Source organism: Ahaetulla prasina, chromosome 5 (genome assembly GCF_028640845.1).
Source record: "Ahaetulla prasina isolate Xishuangbanna chromosome 5, ASM2864084v1, whole genome shotgun sequence".
Classification (NCBI taxonomy): domain Eukaryota; kingdom Metazoa; phylum Chordata; class Lepidosauria; order Squamata; family Colubridae; genus Ahaetulla; species Ahaetulla prasina.
In genome coordinates this window covers 95,051,652-95,072,943 of record NC_080543.1, presented here as the reverse complement: position 1 = coordinate 95,072,943, position 21,292 = coordinate 95,051,652, and the positions used below count along the sequence as shown (strand labels likewise).

The following is a 21,292-nucleotide window of genomic DNA, read 5'->3' as shown; positions in this document are numbered from 1 at the left end:
TAGGAATATTGCTCTCAAACAATATGTAGAAAAGAAAAAATGCTATAAAGTTAACTCTCTAAGTGATGCCCACAAGAAAAAAAAAATGATATACCTGGGAAGCAAAGCCACAACAGGTGAAACAAGACAAGTTAGATAAAACACCGGTTCTCCCATCAGCTTCTCCATTGTCCAGTAGGGATTCGATGGAGGATAGCATATTGGGCAAGAAATATTATAAATGAGCGCCACAATGAAGAATAAAGCAATGCTGAAGCTGCATGATGACAAATGTAGCCAGGTCTGAAAAAAAACATATTCAAAATTATTTTGCAATTCTGTATCTTATTGGCATTGTGTGTTCAGACAAAATGAAAAACTAGTACTTTCCTAAAAGGTTCAAGATAGGGGTGGGTTCTACTTACCTTTAGTACTGATTCACTCACGTGCGTGCTTCTGCGCATGCGCAGAAGCTTCTGTGCATGCACAGATCACTCATGCTGACGTTGTGGTGGGTGGGCAGAGCTTCCCACCGGTTTTACTCCGGTTCTATAGAACCGGATCGAACCAGGAGCAACCCACCACTGGTTCAAGAGGATGGAGTAAGTTCAAGAGGAAATATTCACTACACCAAGGTTGAAATCTACACCATGTAAGGAAATCTGAGTAGGAGTTTTTCTAATTCAGCAAGAATTTTGTAACCACAATGAAATCAGTGAAATTATGTTGTCAAACTGGATATTTCTATTGTAGGAGCATTTTCAAAACCAAGTAGGTTAGGAGATACAACCTCAGAGAAAAAACATCTTTGAGTAAATAAGCATTCATATTTGTTTTGCTACAAGGCACTACCTAGCCAGTAGCTCACTTTGGATGATTCCTTGATATCACCGCAATCTAGTCATGGATAGACTCACTTTGGATGCATGGATTTGGGAATTATCAGCACGTTATAGAATACTTTTTTTTAAAAAAAAATCTCCCTCTTACAGTTTTATCTATTATATTATGTGAACTGGAGGCTTAAATTGTGAGGCTGAAGAACAATAATGTATTGATGTCACTAGGGATGGAGGGAAAATTGACCTGGATTGTTATATAAACTTATCTAACTGGATCATGTGATAAAACCACTCTGAATTATCTTTGTATTAAGTAAAAAAAGAGGTGTTAACAGTATTTGCAAAAATATGGCCAATAGCAAAATTATATCTAGACAAATATATGGAATTGAGTCCCATTCCAAGTACTAGTGATTGCCTATCAAGACTTAGATGGCTTGGTTCTGAGCTTTCTTAGGGTCCATCTTCCCCAGGTGGAATCTAAGAGGTTAGATTGCTGTCCCCATGAGAGATCAAAGAGCAGGAAGTTGGAGGTAATCCTTCTTGCAATGCCCCAACTATTATTTTGTAAAATCTTACCAGAGACGTATTATGTGTCCTCCTTATTGGCTTTGTATGGAATTGTTAGTTCCATTTTAGTAGGTGAGAAGAGATTAATTCTTTGCTGAGATTTATTCTCTCTTGATGCTATTTTTTACATATATAAACTCTTGGGAACTGAATGGCATGGGCATTTCTATAAATAAACTAGACAACCTGTGATCTGTTGAATTATTGTTTCAAAGATATCACCTAAACAAAGAAACAGAATGATCCTATGTGGACAAAAAAACAACAACAGTGGGAGTGACTTCCAATTTCCTGTGGGCTTTCCCATTGACTTTCCTTTTGGGAGATTGGTAGGGAATGTCTTAGATGATGGTCATATGACTCTGGCTGATGAGGCGGTGCCACGGCATTGGAGTGGACACAGCTTTGTCAAATTTCAATCCCATGGGAATAATGGGTCCCAGATTTTGGCTGCAGTCTTTAAATTAGCCCATTTGAAGTAGGTTGACTCAAAAATTCTTGTCCAATGACATACTGTTTTGTTCAAATTGTTGGCTATGATGCAGCAATTGAAAGTTGTAAAAGACAGGAGAGTTTTAATTGTATATTGATAAATAAATATGGATAGACTAGAACAAAACATTGAGGTGGGAGGCAAGCATCTGTAGGGTCTGCACCTTTGTTTGTTTATCACAACGCAGGCTCTGCTTAGTTTGTCTGTGCATGCAAAGAACAAAGCTTGCATTGTGTGAGTGGAACGCTGCTTTCATGATCCTTCTCCCCACCATGCCATTGGGTGGGGGTGGGAGGTGGAATTACTTGTGACTTACATAGAAACAGAGATGAAACAAACTTATGATCAGGAAAATAAGCACCCAAATGAAGCATGTGACTGGGCTGTAAGGACACTGGACAGTGTTGTTGGAACTGGAAGTAACCGTACCATTTATCTACTTACAAGAATCCCATTTTTGGAATTTACCAGCAGATGAATTCAGAGCGAATAAATATTTCTTCTGCTACAACAATATTATCAATGTGTTCCATCTTCAATTCTATAGTCCCACTTCTTTCTATCTAAGTTATTGTTTCAATGTTGCTTCCCAGAAGAATACAAATGATGAAAGTTGAATGTTGAACCCTTACAATAAAATAAAATCTAACTGAAAAGCAGAAGTAGAACTACAGCTTGAGTGGCAGAGTGTAAAATACTAGGTCACATTTTTGAAGGTAACTTACCCAAGTTTTGGTTTCTATAGCCAAATGGAGTATTATGGTAAAGAGAGCTGCTGTGGTGATAGGAGTTCCCCATGAAAATATGTCCACATTTGAATCATAATATATCTAAACAAAGTTAAATGAGAATTAAGCACATCTGACATTATAAAACCTGAAGAATATTATTCTATAACCCAAAGTCCAGAAACTATAAAAATTTAGGAATAATCTGCATGTTAGACAGAGTAATGCATATACCTTTTCAGTCTAAACTCAAAAGTTTATCATATGCTTCAAAAGACATTTGTTTCATATGCATATGACATTTTTAGGTTCCAACAAAAAGCATCTGTAATATGAACCAACAAAATGTACCATTTGAATTAGTCCAGGTATGATTGGAGGAGAAATGTTGGCTCTTCTGAAACAGAAATTATGTCTGAGAATGCAAGTTTGGAAAATCTTGACAGACTTGAACACTGGGCCCTATCTAACAAAATGAAATTCAACCTAGATAAAAGTAAGATTTTATAGTTAGGTAAGAAAATCAACTGTATAGGTACAGGCTAGGTGAAACTTGGCTTAATGTTACTAATTGTGAGCCAACAGTGTGCGGCAAATAACCTAAAAAGCCAATGCAATCCTAGGCTGCATCAATAGAGGGATAGAACATGAAGTTCTAGTATCACTTTACAAAGTCTTAGTAAGACCACACTTGGAATACTACATCCAGTTCTGGCCACCACAATATAAAGAAAGATGTTGAAACTTTGGAAAGAGTGCAGAGAAAAGAAACAAAAATGATTAGGGGGCTGGAGATTAAAACATACAAAGAACTGTTACAGGAATTGGGTAGGTTTAGTCTATTGAAAAGAAGGTCTAGGAGAGACATGATAGCAGTGTTCTAATATTTGAGGGGCTCCTACAAAGACAAGGGGGTCAAACTATTTTCCAAAGCACCAAAAGGCAAAATGAGAAACAATGGATTAAAACTAACTAAAGAGAGAAGCAACCTAAAACTAAGGAGAAATTTCCTAACAGTAAGAGCAATCAACCAATGGAACAACTCACCTTCAGAAATTGTGAGTGCATCATTGGAGGCTTTCAAAAAGAGACTGGACAATCATTTATCAGAAATGGTATAGGGTCTTTTGCTCAAACAGAGAGTTGGATTAGAAGACCTCCAAGGACCCTTCCAACTCTATTATTCTATGTTCTAAGAGAATTAATACCATGGCTGTATTCCACTTAGTAAGATATAATGTTTAGACCCTAATTTAAAATATACTAATTACTACGTCTATCATAATAAAATTTTTATAATTAGAAACAAATGCTAAGAACATTACTGAGATTTTTGTTCTCCCTGTCTCATCACTCTAGAAAAAGCCAGTTTGTAGAGGTCTTTCCAATTACTCTCCAAGCAATTATTATCCTTGATAATAGCAATAATTTTCTTTCTGCAATTTTAATAAATGATGCTAAGTGTGAGGCAAAATGACCTGACTGCCAACTCCCCACTGCTTCTCTCAAACAAGATTAGGAAAAAAGAAAGCGATGTTACTTCCACTGCTAAGCCATTCTTGAAAATTGTTGGAAAAATTTTCTTATTCCTGGAAAAAACTGATACATAGGGTAAGTATTTCATAGTTTTTGTTCCTGACACCATCCCTTCCTATTCTAGCTAAGTGTATATGACATCTGGATCTTTGCTGAATGGTGCAGGGAACATAAAGGTTTCACTGTCAGGACTATTCAAAATCAGGACTATTCATAAAGTTGCAGCTTAGAACAGTGGTCACCAACCAGTGGTCTATGGACCACTGGTGGTCCGTGAGAAAATTTTGATGATCCGCAGAAAAAATTATTTGCATTTTTTATATTGCACTAAATACTATTTATCTTTTTAAAAAATTCATATTAGTGGTCCGCGGAATTTAAAATTAGGAATTTAGTGGTCCCTGAGATCCGAAAGGTTGGTGACCCCTGGCTTAGAAGGTTTGTTCAAGCCTATGCACAGGAATCTGGTCAATTAAAGTTCAGCACTAAATTGGTGCCAGGTAAGGGTCAATGGAATTCGGAGTGGGGTGGGGGGGAAGGCTTGGAGTACTTGTGGGACCACAATGATGCTAAACTGATGGCACACATAATTCTGCCCCCAGCTCTGCCAGCTTTTCTCCTACATTCCTTGGATGTGCACATAAAGCCATTTCCCAACTGCTGGTCCTTATCTCCCAGTAGCAGCAGTTTGGGTTATCTGTATCAATAACCCATAATTCTCAATGTCTTTTTGCCTCCACAGCTTCAATAATCCAAGTCATAAATACCAAACTGACCCTCCCAGCACACTTAGTTTCATTTGCATACATTTGCCACGCCTGGCTTCTTTCCCCCACGATTCAAGAACAGAAGGATTGGAGCATGTTTACCACTGATAACTTACAAAGTAAGGGATGAAGAAACAAACCAAGCTTTGATAGAGAGCATCAATCATGTTCATCCAAAACATATGCGGCTGGTACTCCTGTAATGGGGGAGGCAGAGTGAGAGCTTTACCTCTAATGAACCACTTCTTGTTCAAAATGAAAAAGAAAAAGCTGAGTGATTAAAAGAAGCAGAAGAGTTCATCTAGGGATTTCATCTAGAAAATCTGCTTTAATACAAATAATATTCTGAGCCAAAGAAGCATGCCCATCCAACCTGTTTGGCAGTTTGACCTGCTCCAACCCAGTCCAAAAACCCTTCCCTTTCAAACATAGTTAAGTGGACCACACACTTAGCTTCCTCTTCCTCTACTGTCCCACCAATGGCTACTGAAGGTCCTGACTGAAAATACATTTTCTAAAGGCCACCTGATCAGACCTGATTTTCCTGAGGCTCATGCTGAACATGCTGTCTTCTTACTTGGGATAGTAATAGAGCTGGTATTAAAGAGCTGGAAGAGTAAGTCAGGGATTATTTGGAGGATCAAAGAAGTTTCAACAGGATGAATAGGTTTGGAATGACTGGCTCAGAAATATTAGATAGGCTTAGTTTGTGTATAAAGCAATTTCCAATCTTTCTGGAAGCAGCTCAGATTTCTTTCTTTTTCTAAGCCAGTCTGTCACGAAAAAGGAAAAGGATTATCCATCTCCCATTCCATGGACATTACAACCCCAATTCAGTCCTGACAAGACAATACAGGTCAAACTCTGTGATGTGGCTCCTGTAACTGACAGTGACAATATGGCAAAGATGTTGGATCCAAATGAGTTAGCTGCATTTAGTTCAGGCAGGCAAATGAATTAGGCTCTAGCTTCTGTTGATTTCAATAAATATAGAATGGAAATTAAACACTATGGATTTAATTATGGTAATTATACATTATATCCTTAGTAGCAGTAGCCACATGCCTCTCAATAATTTTTTTTTCATGCGCAACTGATCTTACCATCCAGCTATTTGTGCCATTTGATAGTGAGGGATATAAACACAAAACATAACAGAAATTATTAAAACACATCATCTTGGAGGCAACTCACATCGAACATATTAAAAAGGGGTCACATAACATCCTGACCCAGGTCAAAGTATTTCTAAATGATGAAAGGATCAAGGCCATCTGAATCTTTCCAAAGGCCTCTTTCTGGCTACTCTGGACAACATTTTTAGTAACTACTCAGGGACTTGGAAAGTACTTATTTTCTTGTGAAATCATTTAGCTATTTCGCAGAATAAGAGCACATACATAATTCATTGTTTGGTATTATCCTCTATTTCCAATGTGAAAATCTAGAAATGTATTCTGGCCTCAAGCTTCACTATATTCTGCTGTCAAAATATACAGTCCGAAGAAGAGGGTAGGAATTTCTACCCTGTAGAATTATTTTACTTTTTGGCTACCTGTTAAAAGTTAGAAAGTCAGTATGCCTAATGGTAATATAATGCCCAAATTCTTTATTAATACATATAAGTATGCTTAATTTGAACAAGGTTTGCATTACTTCTCTACCCTTGTTGCATCTTGAGTTACCCAACTGGCAGCTCTCCTGGGCCTCTCAGTGGCTGTCAATACCATCAATCATGATATCCTTCTGGACTGGCTTTTGGATGTTAGTAGTGAAAAGCATTATTATAATAGTTGCCCTCTTTCTTCTGTGACCAGTTCCAGTTGGTATTGGTAATGGTATTGGTATTGATAAGTGAATCTTAGGTCCCTGCAATGTGAGGTGCCCAAGAGTTTGAGACATTTGCCACTCCTTTTTAACATTACATGAAACTTTTAGGGGAGGTCATCCATCAATATCAGTTCTCCGTAATATCATATCACCGGAATGTTGTTGATAATTATATATCTCTACCCACTAGCTGGACAGGATTGGCAAGTGTTTAGAATATGTAAGGGTCTGGATGGTGAGGAATCGGTTTTGACTTAACCCTGGTAAAACAGAGTGGCTAGGATCAGGAGGCAGCCAAGGTTAGGGACATGTTTGCACAGATTCATCTTCTAAATCCTTTTCTGGACCAGGAGACCTTGGTCACAATCAATCATGCCCTGGTCTCATTCCATTTGAGTTACTGCTATGTGCTCTACATAGAGCTGCTCTTGAAGACTATCTGGGAACTTCAACTAGTCCAGAATGCAGCAGCACACACTGTGATAGGTGCCCCTAGGTTTGCCCATTTAACACCTCTGTGGCCTGAGCGGTACTGGCTTCCAGTTTCTTTCAGGGTGCAATTCAAGGTACTGCTCATCATCTGTAAAGCCCTACATGGCACAGGGCCAGATTGTTTGCGGGACTGTCTTTCCCTAAGGTAGGGTCTGCAAACTTGGTGGACTTCAACTCCCAGAGTTCCTCAGCTAGCTTTGCTTAAAAGTCTTAAAAGAACCAAGTTTGCAGACCCCTGCCCTAAGTTAATTTACCCATCCTACCTGGCTAGAGAGCGTGAACATGCTACTTGTTCCTTTCTTATAAGATTGTTATCAGATGGGAGCTAGGAAGTGTGCCTTTTCCATGGTAGTCCCTGCCCTATGGAAACTTTCCCCCTGAAGTTTGGCAGGCCATTACCCTACTAGCCTTCCATAAAGCACTAAAGACCTGGTTTTCCCCTAAGTACAAGAATAAGGTGAAGTGACTGCACATCAGATTTGGTGATTTGGCACTAGATTTTGTTTTTATGCATTTGGTTTTAATAGTTTAATATGGTTTTGTGTTATTTTAATTTTTGATTGGGATCCACCCAGAGTTTGTGATGAGTGGCTATATAAATAAATAACAATTATATTGCATGATATCTCATTATACATTGCAGGGGAAATTTAGATGGGCCTTAATGTTATCCTTTTCAAGAATCCCGAGGCTCTAGTGGTTTTGCTAAAATTAAAACAACAAGAAGAAAAAGAATGGTCTTCACGTCACATTTTAGGACCTGAAAAATGCAGAAATGAACACATTTTTACCTCCATCTTCTGGCCACTTGTGTAGAGCTGAGGCATAGCAATTAATGTCTCTGCAGGTACATCTTTATCAAGAATTCCAACAATCAATTGAGGAAGAGATGAGAACAATAAGTTAAAGAAGATCAGATACCACTGATCAATCATTGATGACCCCGAAAAGCCACAGTAAAACTGGTACCAGAAAAGAAGGGCGACAAACATCTTTTAAAAAAAGAAAAAAGAAAAAGACAAAACATGAATCTTTGGTTAGTTAGTTTACTTTATTGATTAGCCCATGGGCCATATCAAAGTGCAAAGTTTCAGACACAAATTATTACTAAAACCTGATAAAAACAATTTAAAATGAAACTGTATGAATCTTTAATATTTGTGAGCAGCATATTTGTATATAAAATTGTAGCAGGATACCTCCTTTTTTTCACAAATATATTGAATTTAATAAAATAAGTCTAGTTCTAGTTCTTCATCTGACTCAACACATACTGCCAAATCCCTCACCATTACAGGTAGTCCTTGACTTATGAGCACAACTGAGCCCAAAATTTCTGTTGCTAAGTGAGACATTTGTTAAGTGAATGTTGTCCCCTTTTATGACCTTTCTTGCCATAGTTGTTAAGTGAATCACTGCAGTTAACTGTGTTAAATTAGTAACACAGTTGTTAAAGGAATCTGGCTTTTGCATTGACTTTGTCAGAAGGTCACAAAAGGGGATCACATGACTCCAGGAAACTGTAACTGCCATAAATATGAATCAGTTGCCAAGCGTCTGAATTTTGATCACATGACCCTGGGAATGCTACAATAGTTGTAGGTGTGAAAAATGGTCATAAGTCACTTTTTTTCAGTGCTGTTGTAACTTCAAATGAACTGTTGTACGTTGAGGACTATCTGTACAGACATTGCCTGTACTTTGGTTCCCTAATGACCAGGGGTGAAATCCAGCAGGTAGTGGAAATTTTGAGCAGTTTGGAGAACCAGCAAATACCACCTCTGACTAGCCCAGAGTGGGGTGGGAATGGAGTTTTTGCACTATCCTTCCCCCAGGAGTGGGGAGGGAAGGTGGATTTTGCAGTATCCTTCCCCTGGAGTGGAGTGGGAATGGAGATTTTGCAGTATCCTTCCCCTGCCATGCCCACCAAGCCACACCCACCAAGCCACACCATGCCCACCAAGCCACGCCCACAGAATCGGTAGTTAAAAAATGTGGATTTCACCACTGCTAATGATTGATTTGAAGAGAAAAAGAGGCTCAACTTCCCAATCATGGGAGAGACAAGAAGATAGTTTGGTACTGAAAATGGCATCACTTGTACTCTTCAAGACTCATGTTAGAATTTAATCAGACAAAGCTAATTTATTGGGTTTTCTCTATGTATATGTCATATTCTACACAACAGTTATTTGTACCAAAAATCTTCATCATTAAGAAATATATTGCTGGGAAAAAGAAAGTTTGTTGTGAGTTTACTGTTTTAGAGACAGTGAATTGACTTGTATTATGGTATGTTCTGTGTGAATTTGGAGTTGCAAGTTGGTTGCTGAATGTGATTATGCACCGTCTATGGAAAATAAAGCATATACAGTATGAGACCAAATGAGATGTTTAAAAAAATAGTTCAATATCAAGTATGGAATAAGACAAGGAAAGGTAATGTTTCCTTTATTGGTTAATATATTTACAAATAAATGCATAAAGAACATTTATGGAAATGGTAGAGATGTAAGATGTATGATTTAGGAGCGTGATCTACAAGTACTTTTGTGTAGTAAAGAACCAAATTTTGCCCAAGCATCTGAATGATTTGCAACAAATATTAGATATGATGCATCAGAAAATTAATTTGTTGTAATCAAATGGAATCAATAACTGTAAATTATACCCCAATTATGAGAAACCAGTAGAGAACTGTTATGGGGTATAGTCTGCTATGGGGAATAAATCTTCACTGAAGGATGTGAAAATGTACATTCTGGTAGCTAGGTAACACTCACTGTAAACTACCATCCCATCTACTCTTATATGTGTAAAGTAAAACTAAAGGAATGACATGTTTCCATTGTTTGCTATGACTCAAAATCTTTCAGGAAAATTCAAATGTTGGATTATTTTGTCCCGAGTCTGAAACAAAACAGTTAACACATTCCTGCTCTTAATACAGCTAATTACTCTTACAATGCTAATGACATAAACATTTCTAGATATATACAGGTTACTTAGTAGACAATCACTGTGCACTTGTTTAAGCATTTCCCCTAGAGTACCTCATTGGCCTTCAGAAAGGCTATTGTAAAAAAAAATATGCTTAATATATAATTTTCCATATATGAGTGTGTGTGTGTCTTGCTCTTAAGAGAACTGGATGTGTGTGAGTATATACCTACCTATCTACCTACCTACCTACCTACATTTCTTTTCATGCAACTGAAAAGCAGAATAGCATAAAAGCTATAATCATTCTTGTCAGGTGAAGATGATGGATATATATATATTTAATAAATGTGATATTATAGACAGTTATTTGATCAGAAAGACATTTAATTTTTGGTTTATACCTACATTAAGAACAGCTTTTAATCTACATTGAGAACAGTTTGCAGAGCCATGAACTGATTTTAAGAAAATGGGCTCTGAGGATGAATTATAATGCCAAACCAGTGTCAGGGAACATAATCTGTCTCTGGGAATAGAACATTCTGGTCCATGGCCTTAAGGGGAGTTGGTGAAAGAACTTCTTTCTGAAGCTTTGCCTACTAAACCCAACCGCACTTTTAGGAATTTATTTCTGTGGTGGAGGAAGTAATCACAATTAGCTTTTCTTCACATAACTAGGACTGAATTTGGCAAGGAAGACTTTTACATCCAGTTCTCTATGGGAAAGAGTTGCCATTTTAAATCAATTCCTAACAATGCATGTTTTTTTTTAAATTTCTGAATTCAGTTCCAATGGTGGCCCTGACCCTTATGATCGTTAATTGCTTGAGGGCTACAATGTTTGAAGTCTTTCCAATCTTGACCTTATTTGCCAGTTCTCTGAGTTCTTGACCTAAGTCCTTACTTAGGCTTCCTTATTATTTGAGGGATTCCATCTCTATGGACACTGGCTTTGGAATGTCCTTCTAGACCAGAGGTGGGGAACACTTCTTTATGACTTGTGGACTCCCATGGCTGGCTCAGGAATTCTGGGAACTGAAATCCACAAGTCACAAAAGGGCTGTCGTTCCCCACCCCTGTTCTCGACCACTAGGATGATTTTGGAGCATCTTTCGTTTACTTTTTTCCCCCCTCAGGCTTTCTAAATTTAACTGATGTTTTATTCTGTTTATTTCAGTATTTTGTAACATCATTTATATTATCTATTTTTACTTGAAAAAGGGCAATCTGAAGCCTCATATCCACTTTTCTGATGATTTTATGCATTAGATTTTATGCTATAGAAAAAAAGAGGGCAGTACTGGTTTTGACTGGATCAAACTGGCTTTGGAACAAGGATTTCTCTCTTCACTCTCATCACGCAGCATTTTGTGATGTATCCATGTTTACATGCAAGCTAGTTTGAAATGTATAGATCTGTGGTCATTTAATAATAAGTACACACACAGATAAACTGAATGACTAATAGATTATGAGGATCAGAAACATCATTCTAACTACAAAGCAGCCATGCATATCTTGTAGCTCTTGAAAGGCTTGTTTTTAACAGTTTTTTTTATTGTTGTATTTTTCTGATTATAAGATTATAAGATATAATTGTATACATTTGTAGTTGAGTCATTCCAGTGTATCTTTCAAATTTTGCTGCAAAAAATTAAGTCTGGTTTTGTTGTTGCAAGCCCCATTTTGAAATTGATATTGCTTTCAAATGCGGGGTGACAAATTCTGGCTGATTGGAGGGTTAAAAATAATACAGTGGATCCAGTAAAGTTGAAATCTGTCAAATGTGCTCCATAAAGTATTCTTAAGTTGCATGTCTTATTCTTGTTATCAAATTTACACATTTTGTTTCTTCTGCACGTGATTCCCTGTCACACAGCAGGGTCTGCTATTCTTGTAAATGCCAGCCATCTGCATTTTAACAAGCACTGCCAGACCAAAAACTTTTAAAACAAGGGATAATGTGTAATTATATCATTTGTTCCTTAGAATGATATGGAATTAGAGTATATACTACAGCAACTAGAACTCTGACTCGTTGCAACCTCTACTTGCATATCACTGGTTCCTTCCTCCATATTACCTTTTACCTCCTCCTGGCTTTGTTCCCCAATTCAACTGTTTCCCACTTTTCATCACAAGACCTAATCTTCTGCCACATTCTTTTCTTAACATTTATGAACTTCCTTCCTTCCTTCCTTCCTTCCTTCCTTCCTTCCTTCCTTCCTTCCTTCCTCCCTCCCTCCCTCCCTCCCTCCCTCCCTCCCTCCCTCCCTCCCTCCCTCCCAAGAAAATGCCTTTGATGGATAGGAGAAAGTGTCACTACCAGGCTACAATTAGATAAAGGAAACCCTAAAGTGCAGAAGTGTAACTTGAAAAAAATGTCTCAGAAAAGTCTCTCTCTAGTTCAGGGGTCTCCAACCTTGGTCCCTTTAAGACTTGTGGACTTCAACTCCCAGAGTTCCTCAGCCAGCTTTGGGACCAAGGTTGGAGTCCCCTGCTCTAATTCTCACAGAGATAAAGGAAGGGGAGGGGGAAGCGTAATCAGACTTGCAAGATTCTGTTACTATAGCAGTTAAAAATAAAACTCCTGACCTATATGGCATTGATTTCTTAGTCTGGTCTAACCTGATCCACCTTTCTCTTTTCTTTAATGAATGCTGATGTCCCTTTTTTTTTTTAAAAAAAAAGGTTCTTTGCTTGTAACATTATATTGGAAAAAGTTCTAAAAGAAAGTGAAATACTGTCGAAAGAAAACCACATAAATTATTAGCCACTAATCACCACAGGAACTATAAAGGACTAACTTTAGGGAGCAGGTCTTCTTTTAGACTTACAAGTTCTTGCATTTTATGGAACAAATCAGACAGATCCCATTGCTTTAACTTCCATTTTCCTTGCCTAAGCCTCTTTCCCCTTCTAGTTTCATAAATACGATTGTAACAGGAAGGAATATTGAAAATGTGGTAAAATGCGACAGTATACCCATCAATGAAGTTATTATTCGACTAATTAGAATGATTTACTGAAGCACAGTCTAAGCAACAGAACAATAGAACAGTAATTTGGATATGAGATACATGTCCATTCAGAAAAGGTAACACTCTCCTTAAGGAGCAAACTTGTTGTGTGGGTATGATTTTTACCTGGCACTGATCTCAGCTGCACTCAATATACCATTCATCTCAGCTAAAATCACTTTTTCTGAAAACTTAATAGTTAAACCATTTTACATACCCAGAAAACTACCTCATAGCTTTAAGAAGAATGGTGTTGAATCAATATGGGACAATTGTTGAATGTAGACATGCTGTTAACGTTCAGGTTTTATGCAGTTGTCAAGGAGATTGTAACATTTAAATTGCTTTTGTGGACTATGGTGGGACACATCTCTGGGCCATTTGAAGTCTGGATGATATAGGAAGTTCTAGTTCAGAACCACCAATGTGAATTTGTTCTAGACAGCTACTAAAAACTAGCACAAATTCCAGAGCACCAAAATAGTCTAGTTTTGGCTGCTTTTCATGCCAGGATATTGCAATCTGTTTAGAATTCTTCTTCTTCTGAGGTGTCTTGAGTGGAATGCAAATTGAGCGTTTCAAGTTCTGAAGACACGCTATGTAATTACTAATTGAGATCAAAGGGAAAGCATCCCAGGCAGCCTTTTGAGCTTGTTGCAATCCAGAAACAACATATAGGAACAAAGATAACTACAAACTATTATACTTACTGCATTTTTGTAGAAAAAATAGAGCACCATGTTGGCAAGTCGGGAGTAGCACCAGTGGCCATGCACAAGAAGCAGTTTCTCTAAATACCGGAACTTTGGAACTGCAAAGTCACTCGCCATCACAGCCTTCAATGCAAGAACAATTAAAAGTGAATTATTTATGAATGATGCTTTTTAAACTATAGAAATGACATATCACAATTTAGGTAGCACAGTTCGAAATCCACATATTACTGATTTAAAAATGATAGAAATGAGAGTCCATAGTGTTTATAGAAAGAGAAAATGTCATTTAACTTGCTTATTAATGTTGTCTACAAAAGAAGGCTCATTCATTCAAAAGTGGATATATTTATTAGTGCTGCACTTGTTTAAATGATATGAAAGAAATACGTTGGGCTTTGTGCTAGACTATTTCCTCTCTACAATGTAAAAAGAGTAGCCTGTTTTTAGCTTTCATGTGAGGGGGAAAAATACAGGTGCTTTAAGAGTATGAATAGACTACTTAAAGGAATAGCACATTTTTTAAAAAAAGATTGTGACTTCTGTATAATATTTCACTATTCATTCCTATTAAGTATTAGCCATCTCAACATTTGTTTTTTGTCCTACATAGGTCCTCTGTGAGTGAGATGGTCAGTTTCCTAATTTGATCATTTAGTTTAGTTTACTTTATTGTCATTGCACCTCGTACAATGAAATTAGACATTTCTGGATATCATGGGCTAAAATTGGTAAAATTGAATAGTTCTTCAACTAACTTCCCCAAATTATAGAATATAAAAACAGCCCATATGGATTAGGCTATGATCAATGTAGTCCAGCATTCAGGGTCAAGTAGATGCATTCAGAAAATCAGGTCAAGAAGAGGATCAATCTAGAGTTGTTACAAGAGGGCAAGGTCTGATCTCTCTTGAATGCAATTGAACCTTATCTAGTCTGCCAATCTGAGAAGATTGCAGTGAAATAAGTATTTAGCAGTAAAGTAGCTGGTTTATACTCTACATGTATGATCCTGGTTGTTTGCACTGACAAGAGGCAGATGTATGAACAAGAGTCCATAACTCTGCTCCATTGCTGTTTCCAAGTAGCTGTATTCAAAACATGCTGGGTATGGTTTTGGAAGCAGCAAGTCATGAAAGCCACCTACCACTAACAGTTTCATCTTCCATTAATCTTTCTTACCCCCTTGTCAGACCTACTTTGTCTCTTATGGAATGAGAAAATCTGAGTATGTAAGTACAGAGCTTGTCTTGTAACCCCCATGATGGAAATTTTGTCATATCAGTATAATTGTGAATAGGTGTCTATGGTCATGTATCATGTGCTGTTTAGATTTTTTTCTTAGCTATACAAATCAGTATTTCTTTTCTAGTTCTGTTGAGAGATAATTTTACAAGAACCTAGAAAGGAATATGGAGTTAAAGAAGAGAAAGTTATCCGTGTGCAATTAGGTAGATGACTGTAACTGGTGTAGAAAAGAGATTGCAAAAAAAATGCCAACAACAGATTACTAGATAAATTAATAAATTACTTTAATTTAACAAGTCTGTCTCATCAGTCATGAAGCAGAAAGTAAGACCTCTGAAATTTGCAGTGGCTGCTTCAGTTAGCCTGTTGCAGCTAACAAACAAGATGAGTATTTTTAGACATACAGAAACATATGGACTTAACTCTACCCTGCAGTTGCCAGTAAACATAAATTACCTGCATGCCTTCTGGACCAGAAATCCCCACACCAATATCCGCCACTTGGATCATACTGACGTCATTAGCCCCATCACCTGGTGACAAATGGAAAACGTATTATCTGTCATTAACTGAAGTAGTGATTATTAAAGACAGGTAACAGCACAAAGGACAATCAAGAGAATTGTGAGACGGATAAGCTATCCATGAATGAAATGTCTGCAATTTAGACTAGCTATAATTTCAAAGCCTAATCAATCCCATTTATATAGATGGGATTCATGCCAAGTTAAATCATCTTAAAACAATTTATAGTCATTAAATGACATAAAATACAGTCTGCACTTGCTCTTCATAGCAAAATTGTCAACCATTCAAAAGAGAGAATGAATGAACCAACACCCAAACAGTAAATTTCTTGGAAACCTTATTTGCATACAGGGATTTTGCAATTAGAAGTATTGTTATGAAAAATTACAAATGTATGTTCTAGATGCTGATAAGAAAGGTGATACTAAATATTGCAAGTTTAGTTGGGATTTACTTTGAAGAAGTAGCAAGTATAATTCTGGGAACAAAACAAACAGGACACAGATAAGCTGTTTTGGTTTGTTTGTATACTTACAATTAATGTTGTATCCAATTATCCAGTTACACAGAAAATGGATGCTTCTCAAGATGTACCTCATGCCTACGATTATGGCCAGTAACACTGAAGTCTAATTTCTAAGGCACAGGCCTTTCAGGGTCATTCAGAACCCATATAAACTGCCTCAGGATTTACTGGAAATAGATTGTCAGATCAGCTGTCCTGCCCTTTCTGGTTGTTCTAAATGCTGGTCATGACATAGTATGGTGTTATAAAACAATGCATATTTGCTTAACATCTTAGTTTTCTTTGTTTATTGTCATGGAAAAAGATGCATTTGATTTAAGATGTTCCTGACAGATACCATGCACATACTCAAATGTGCTATGAATCATATCTTGCTTTCTGGATCCAGATCTCTGCAGAACTCTAAACTTTATACCCCACCCCCAAATAATTTTTCCATGGGGGAAATGGCAAAAAAACAATTTTCCCTGTCTTTTTTCTTCTCTGCAAAGGTCAGATTTGAAAGGGAGTGTTATTGTTATTTAGAAATCCATTTCTGTTATTTTCAGATCCCTGCTTATAAAGTGAAAGTGCAGCTTTTGTTAATGGCTGTTGCTAATGACTGCTTTTGTATTTGCTACAAATATTACAGAAAAAATATCCAGGATATGATATATTCTACTTTAGTAATCCTGGTATAATTTAAATTAGTTGCCCCACAATCAGAACCTCTCCAGATGTGCTTTCCTACCTATTCCAGAATTCTCTTCCAATTATGGCAACATTAGTTTTGAATGACAATTTTACGGGAATTTTAGTCCAATGTATTTGGAAGTATCACAGTGGGAAGGCTTAATTAAATGACAATTACATATATGGAAAGGGAAATCATTTAAAAATGTTCAGTGCTATACTATACACTGAGATTCCTGCTTACTGTTCAGATAACATTCCATATGTACCTAAGAACAATTTTCCATTTTTACCATGAAAAACAATGCCAAAATCAAACATGATTATTGACACTTAAAATGAATCCATTGAAATTGAGACAATATAGTCAGGATTGACAATGTCAATTTCACTCTAAATCCAAATAAATCTGAATATAATCCATTACTTTCCCCTGAGATTTAACAAGGAAAGACTACCTTCTTAGGGCAAAATGGGTACTAAGTATACCAAGCATAGGTTTATACCATGCAAATGCTTGGTATAAACTTATTTTCTCCAATTCCAAAAGTAAACCTCTAGTTGAGGATTATGGCTTCTGAACACAGAACTGGAATGATAAAATAGCAGATCCACTGAAGGAAATGCAATGTTTCGGATTGCATTTCAGGGGTGTCAAACTCATGTCATCACGGCGGCATCACATCAGGACTTTTTCCCCCTTCATTGAACTGGACGTGGGCATGGCCAGTGTATGACGCATCCAGCCCATGGGCCAGGAGTTTGACAGCCCTGCTCTACTTGATTAGTTACAAAGGTATGCAAATAATAACCTGCATGACATGAGATGCTATGATTAGAAATCTACAAAGACTCCAAGGTTCAAATGCAAACAGAGAAACCGGGGTGAAATTCACTTTCCTTTCCTACCAGTTCGCAAGTGTGCACACGCTGTCATCTGCGCATGTGCAAAGCCTTCTGTGCATACTCAGAGGCTGAAAATCATCGCAAAAAAGGAACATCATGACATCCATGTGGGTGGGCGGGGCTTCATGCAGTCGGCCCTACTGTATCACGCGATCCAGTAAGAACTGGCTGAATTTCACCCCTGTTAGAAAGGGGTGACATTGACCATCTGTTGAAATTAAGCCTCCCTTCCCTTTCTTTGCTATCCACAAATAGGAAGGAGGAGGGAGGGAGAGAAGAAGAAAGCAAAGAGAACAGCAATCCAGCTCCTATTTTACTCCAGTGTTTTTATTGTGCATGCAGAGTCTTTTGTCTCTACCTGCACTGGATGGAGGAAAAGAGTTTAGTTCAGGTCATAAAGCCCCTTCCTCACAACCAGCTGCATTGCAGCAATAGTCTGATAACTGACAATGTCTGGACATAGCCTGAGCACTGATTTCCTTAGCTAACAGTGAACTTATAGACACTCTCTGGGAATGAAGCTTACATAACTATTATCTTTGCACAAATTGCATAGTCCTTCAAGAGCCATTTAAGTTATATAATTTTTTCTCCTCTTGACAACCATTTCCAAGAACAAGTGGCCTTAATAGGGAAATACAGCATAAACCTTATTAGCCATGATAAAAGATTTCACCTTTCAGTTATACATGGTATCGTGCACTGAAAGAGAAATAGCGCATTAGCCTTTTGTTATAAAAAGCTTTTTTATTATAAAAAGCATAAAGCAGCAGAAAAATAAACTGCTGCTGATTTGAGGCTTCTTCAACACCTCTTTCTCTCATAAGTATCTGGTTCTTCCTTTTGTAATTGCTTTCTACTGCTAGTACAGTCCCTGATTAGTTAGCAAATTATCAAGCCCATACCTTCCATGACACTATGACATCTGCCACAGAAGTATAATACCAAAATTTAATTTCTAGGAAGAGAAATGAGGATGTTCACACCTCTAACCAGTAAACTATGGTGTTCTCAGAACAAATCAGTCAATAGCTATGGAGGATTCAAATAAGACAGCCCTGTGCAATTTAATTTCCTCGGTTTAGTTTCACACATCTGTTATTATTTGATAAAGGTCATTCCCCCCCCCCACAATTCAAAATTATGTGTCTCTCTGTCATCTTTTCCCTATCCCCTTGACCATAGTAAACACACCATTTCTTTTCATGTTTTGCACATTTCAAATCGCTTTGAAATATAATTACATTCAAACTTGAGAAATCACATTAAAAAACCTCAGGCCTACACCAGTGCAGAAACTTATATATTATATTAATATATTTTTTACAAATATATTTAAAAATCTAATCATGCAGGGTAGCCATTTACATGATCTAAAGAACAAAATGCAAGCAATGTAAGCATAAGATTTAGGAATATATCAGCTTGAATAAAAACCAGAGCTCGTATCCGAATAAAAGGGAATGTTTGCACTGATGCTTATGCAAACCAATGTTCATTAAGTTGGGATACTTGCCTATGGCCAAAGTCATTGTCTTGAGTTTATCTCTGATCAGTTTCACAACCATCCCTTTTTGAATGGGAGTGGAACGGCAGCATAGCACAGAGCGGCACCTTCTGGCTAATGAAAGAAATTTGTCTTCCAGGCCTTTGTCCAGAGCATAAGCCAGGGTCTTCCCATCTATGACTAAGCCCAGGTTGGGCTGGCTCAGTGATGATGACACAGAAAAGGGGGTAAACTCTCCTTTTGTTTTCTGAAGAAAGTTCTCTGTTGTTTCACTGTAAAATTTAGACTCTACACAATTCAAGTGCTGTTCCAGCATCGCAGCACACATTTCCTAGTTAGAAAAACAACAAAAACAATTAGGAAAGTAAAGTATACCAGTGGCAATGACAGGATGGCTGCAGCACTGTTTTTAAAATCATGCTTTCATTTTGTTGAAGACATTAATGTAATTTATAAATTAGAATTAACCAACACAATTTCTGGCACAAAGAAAAGCAGAACTCCTTTTTCCATTAGTGGAAACTCTTAAATTGTTTCACAAGTGGTATGTACAGTGTGTGTCTGTGTGTGATAGATTGATAGCTAGCTAGGATCGATGGATGTTAGGTTTTTCAAATGTGGGTTTGTCATTGCCTCCTTCCTAGGTCTGAGAGAAACTGACTGGCCTGAGGTCACCTAGCTGGCTTTGTGCTTATGTACTCAAAATACTTTTGGACTGCTTTTCCCAGCCCTCCAAACATTCTGAATAGCATGGCCATGTTAGATATGCTAACTGAAAATTGTGAAGAAATTTTATATAGCAATCACACTTAGACTTACATACCACTTCACAGTGCTTTACAGCCCTCTCTAAGCAGTTTAGAGTCAGCATATTGCCCCCAACAATCCGGGTCTTCATTTTACAGACTTTGGAAGGATGGAAGGCTGAGTCAACCTTGAGCCGCTGAGAATTGAAATGCCAAACTGCTGGCAGCTGGCAATCAGCAGAAGTAGCCTACAGTACTGCATTTTAACTACTGTGCCACCACGGCTCTTTATATACTTAGAGGATACCAGATATGATGGCCACTTTAGAAGTTTTATTTAAAATAAAAATAAAAAAGTAAACTTTGGCACAATAATAAACAATGGCCACCCAGTTCACAGTTGTATTGACTATATCTAAACTACACCTGCTTACCTTATCAAACTAAACTATACTAAGTAAACCTAGCTGACCAGACACATTTTGTAGCCTAGTGAATACTCAGCTGCTTTTCTCTCTTTTCATTTTTCTAAAGCAGGCTAGGAAAAAAAAAGAGTTATATCAATTCCCTCTCTGATGTCATACAGTATATACTTGATGAGTATACAGCTGTAGCTGATTGGCTGAGTCCCAGGATAACAGGCACGGTTCAACTTTAAGCATCTTGCAGTAGATGCATAACTGTAGGGAGCCATGGAGATAGCCTTGAAGGAATATTCAGAAGGCATTACAGAAACAACGAGGGCAGAAGCATCCCTGAGAAAGGAGATGTTATTAGGAGGAAGTTCATGTTGGCTCCTTCCTGACTCAGTGGGGTATACAAAGGGGGGAAGGTAAAACACAAGGAGAGTTACAATACAGGTAGTCCTCAATTTATGACCACAATTGAGCTCAACAATTCTGTTGCTAAGCAAGACAATTGTTAAATGATTTTTGCCCCATTTTACAATTTTCTTGCCACAGTTATTAAGTGAATGATTGCAGTTGTTAATTAAGTAACATGGTTGGTAAATGAATCCGGCTTCCCTATTGACTTTGCTTGTCAGAAAGGGGACCATATGGCCCCGGGACACTGCAACTGTCATAAATACATGCCAGTTGCCAAGCATCTGATTTTGATCATGTGACCATGAAGATGCTGCAATGATCGTAAACGTAAAAAAAAATGGACATAAGTCACTTTTTCAGTGCCATTGTAACTCTGAACTGTCACCAAATGATTGGTTGTAAGTTGAGGACAACCTGTA

At 37.5% G+C, this 21,292-nt stretch overlaps 1 protein-coding gene across 1 annotated transcript in view; it reads right to left on the bottom strand.

The window, feature by feature from the left end:
• Positions 1-21,292, bottom strand: part of ATP10A (ATPase phospholipid transporting 10A (putative)) — a 185,171-nt gene that overhangs the window by 1,509 nt on the left and 162,370 nt on the right. Inside the window, exons 14-20 of the mRNA XM_058184468.1 lie at positions 19,310-19,631; positions 15,618-15,694; positions 13,911-14,036; positions 8,029-8,229; positions 5,032-5,112; positions 2,610-2,714; positions 95-282 (exon numbers count right to left, since the gene is read on the bottom strand). Coding sequence (XP_058040451.1) covers positions 95-282; positions 2,610-2,714; positions 5,032-5,112; positions 8,029-8,229; positions 13,911-14,036; positions 15,618-15,694; positions 19,310-19,631 — 1,100 coding nt within the window. The remainder of the gene's footprint in view (positions 1-94; positions 283-2,609; positions 2,715-5,031; positions 5,113-8,028; positions 8,230-13,910; positions 14,037-15,617; positions 15,695-19,309; positions 19,632-21,292) is intronic.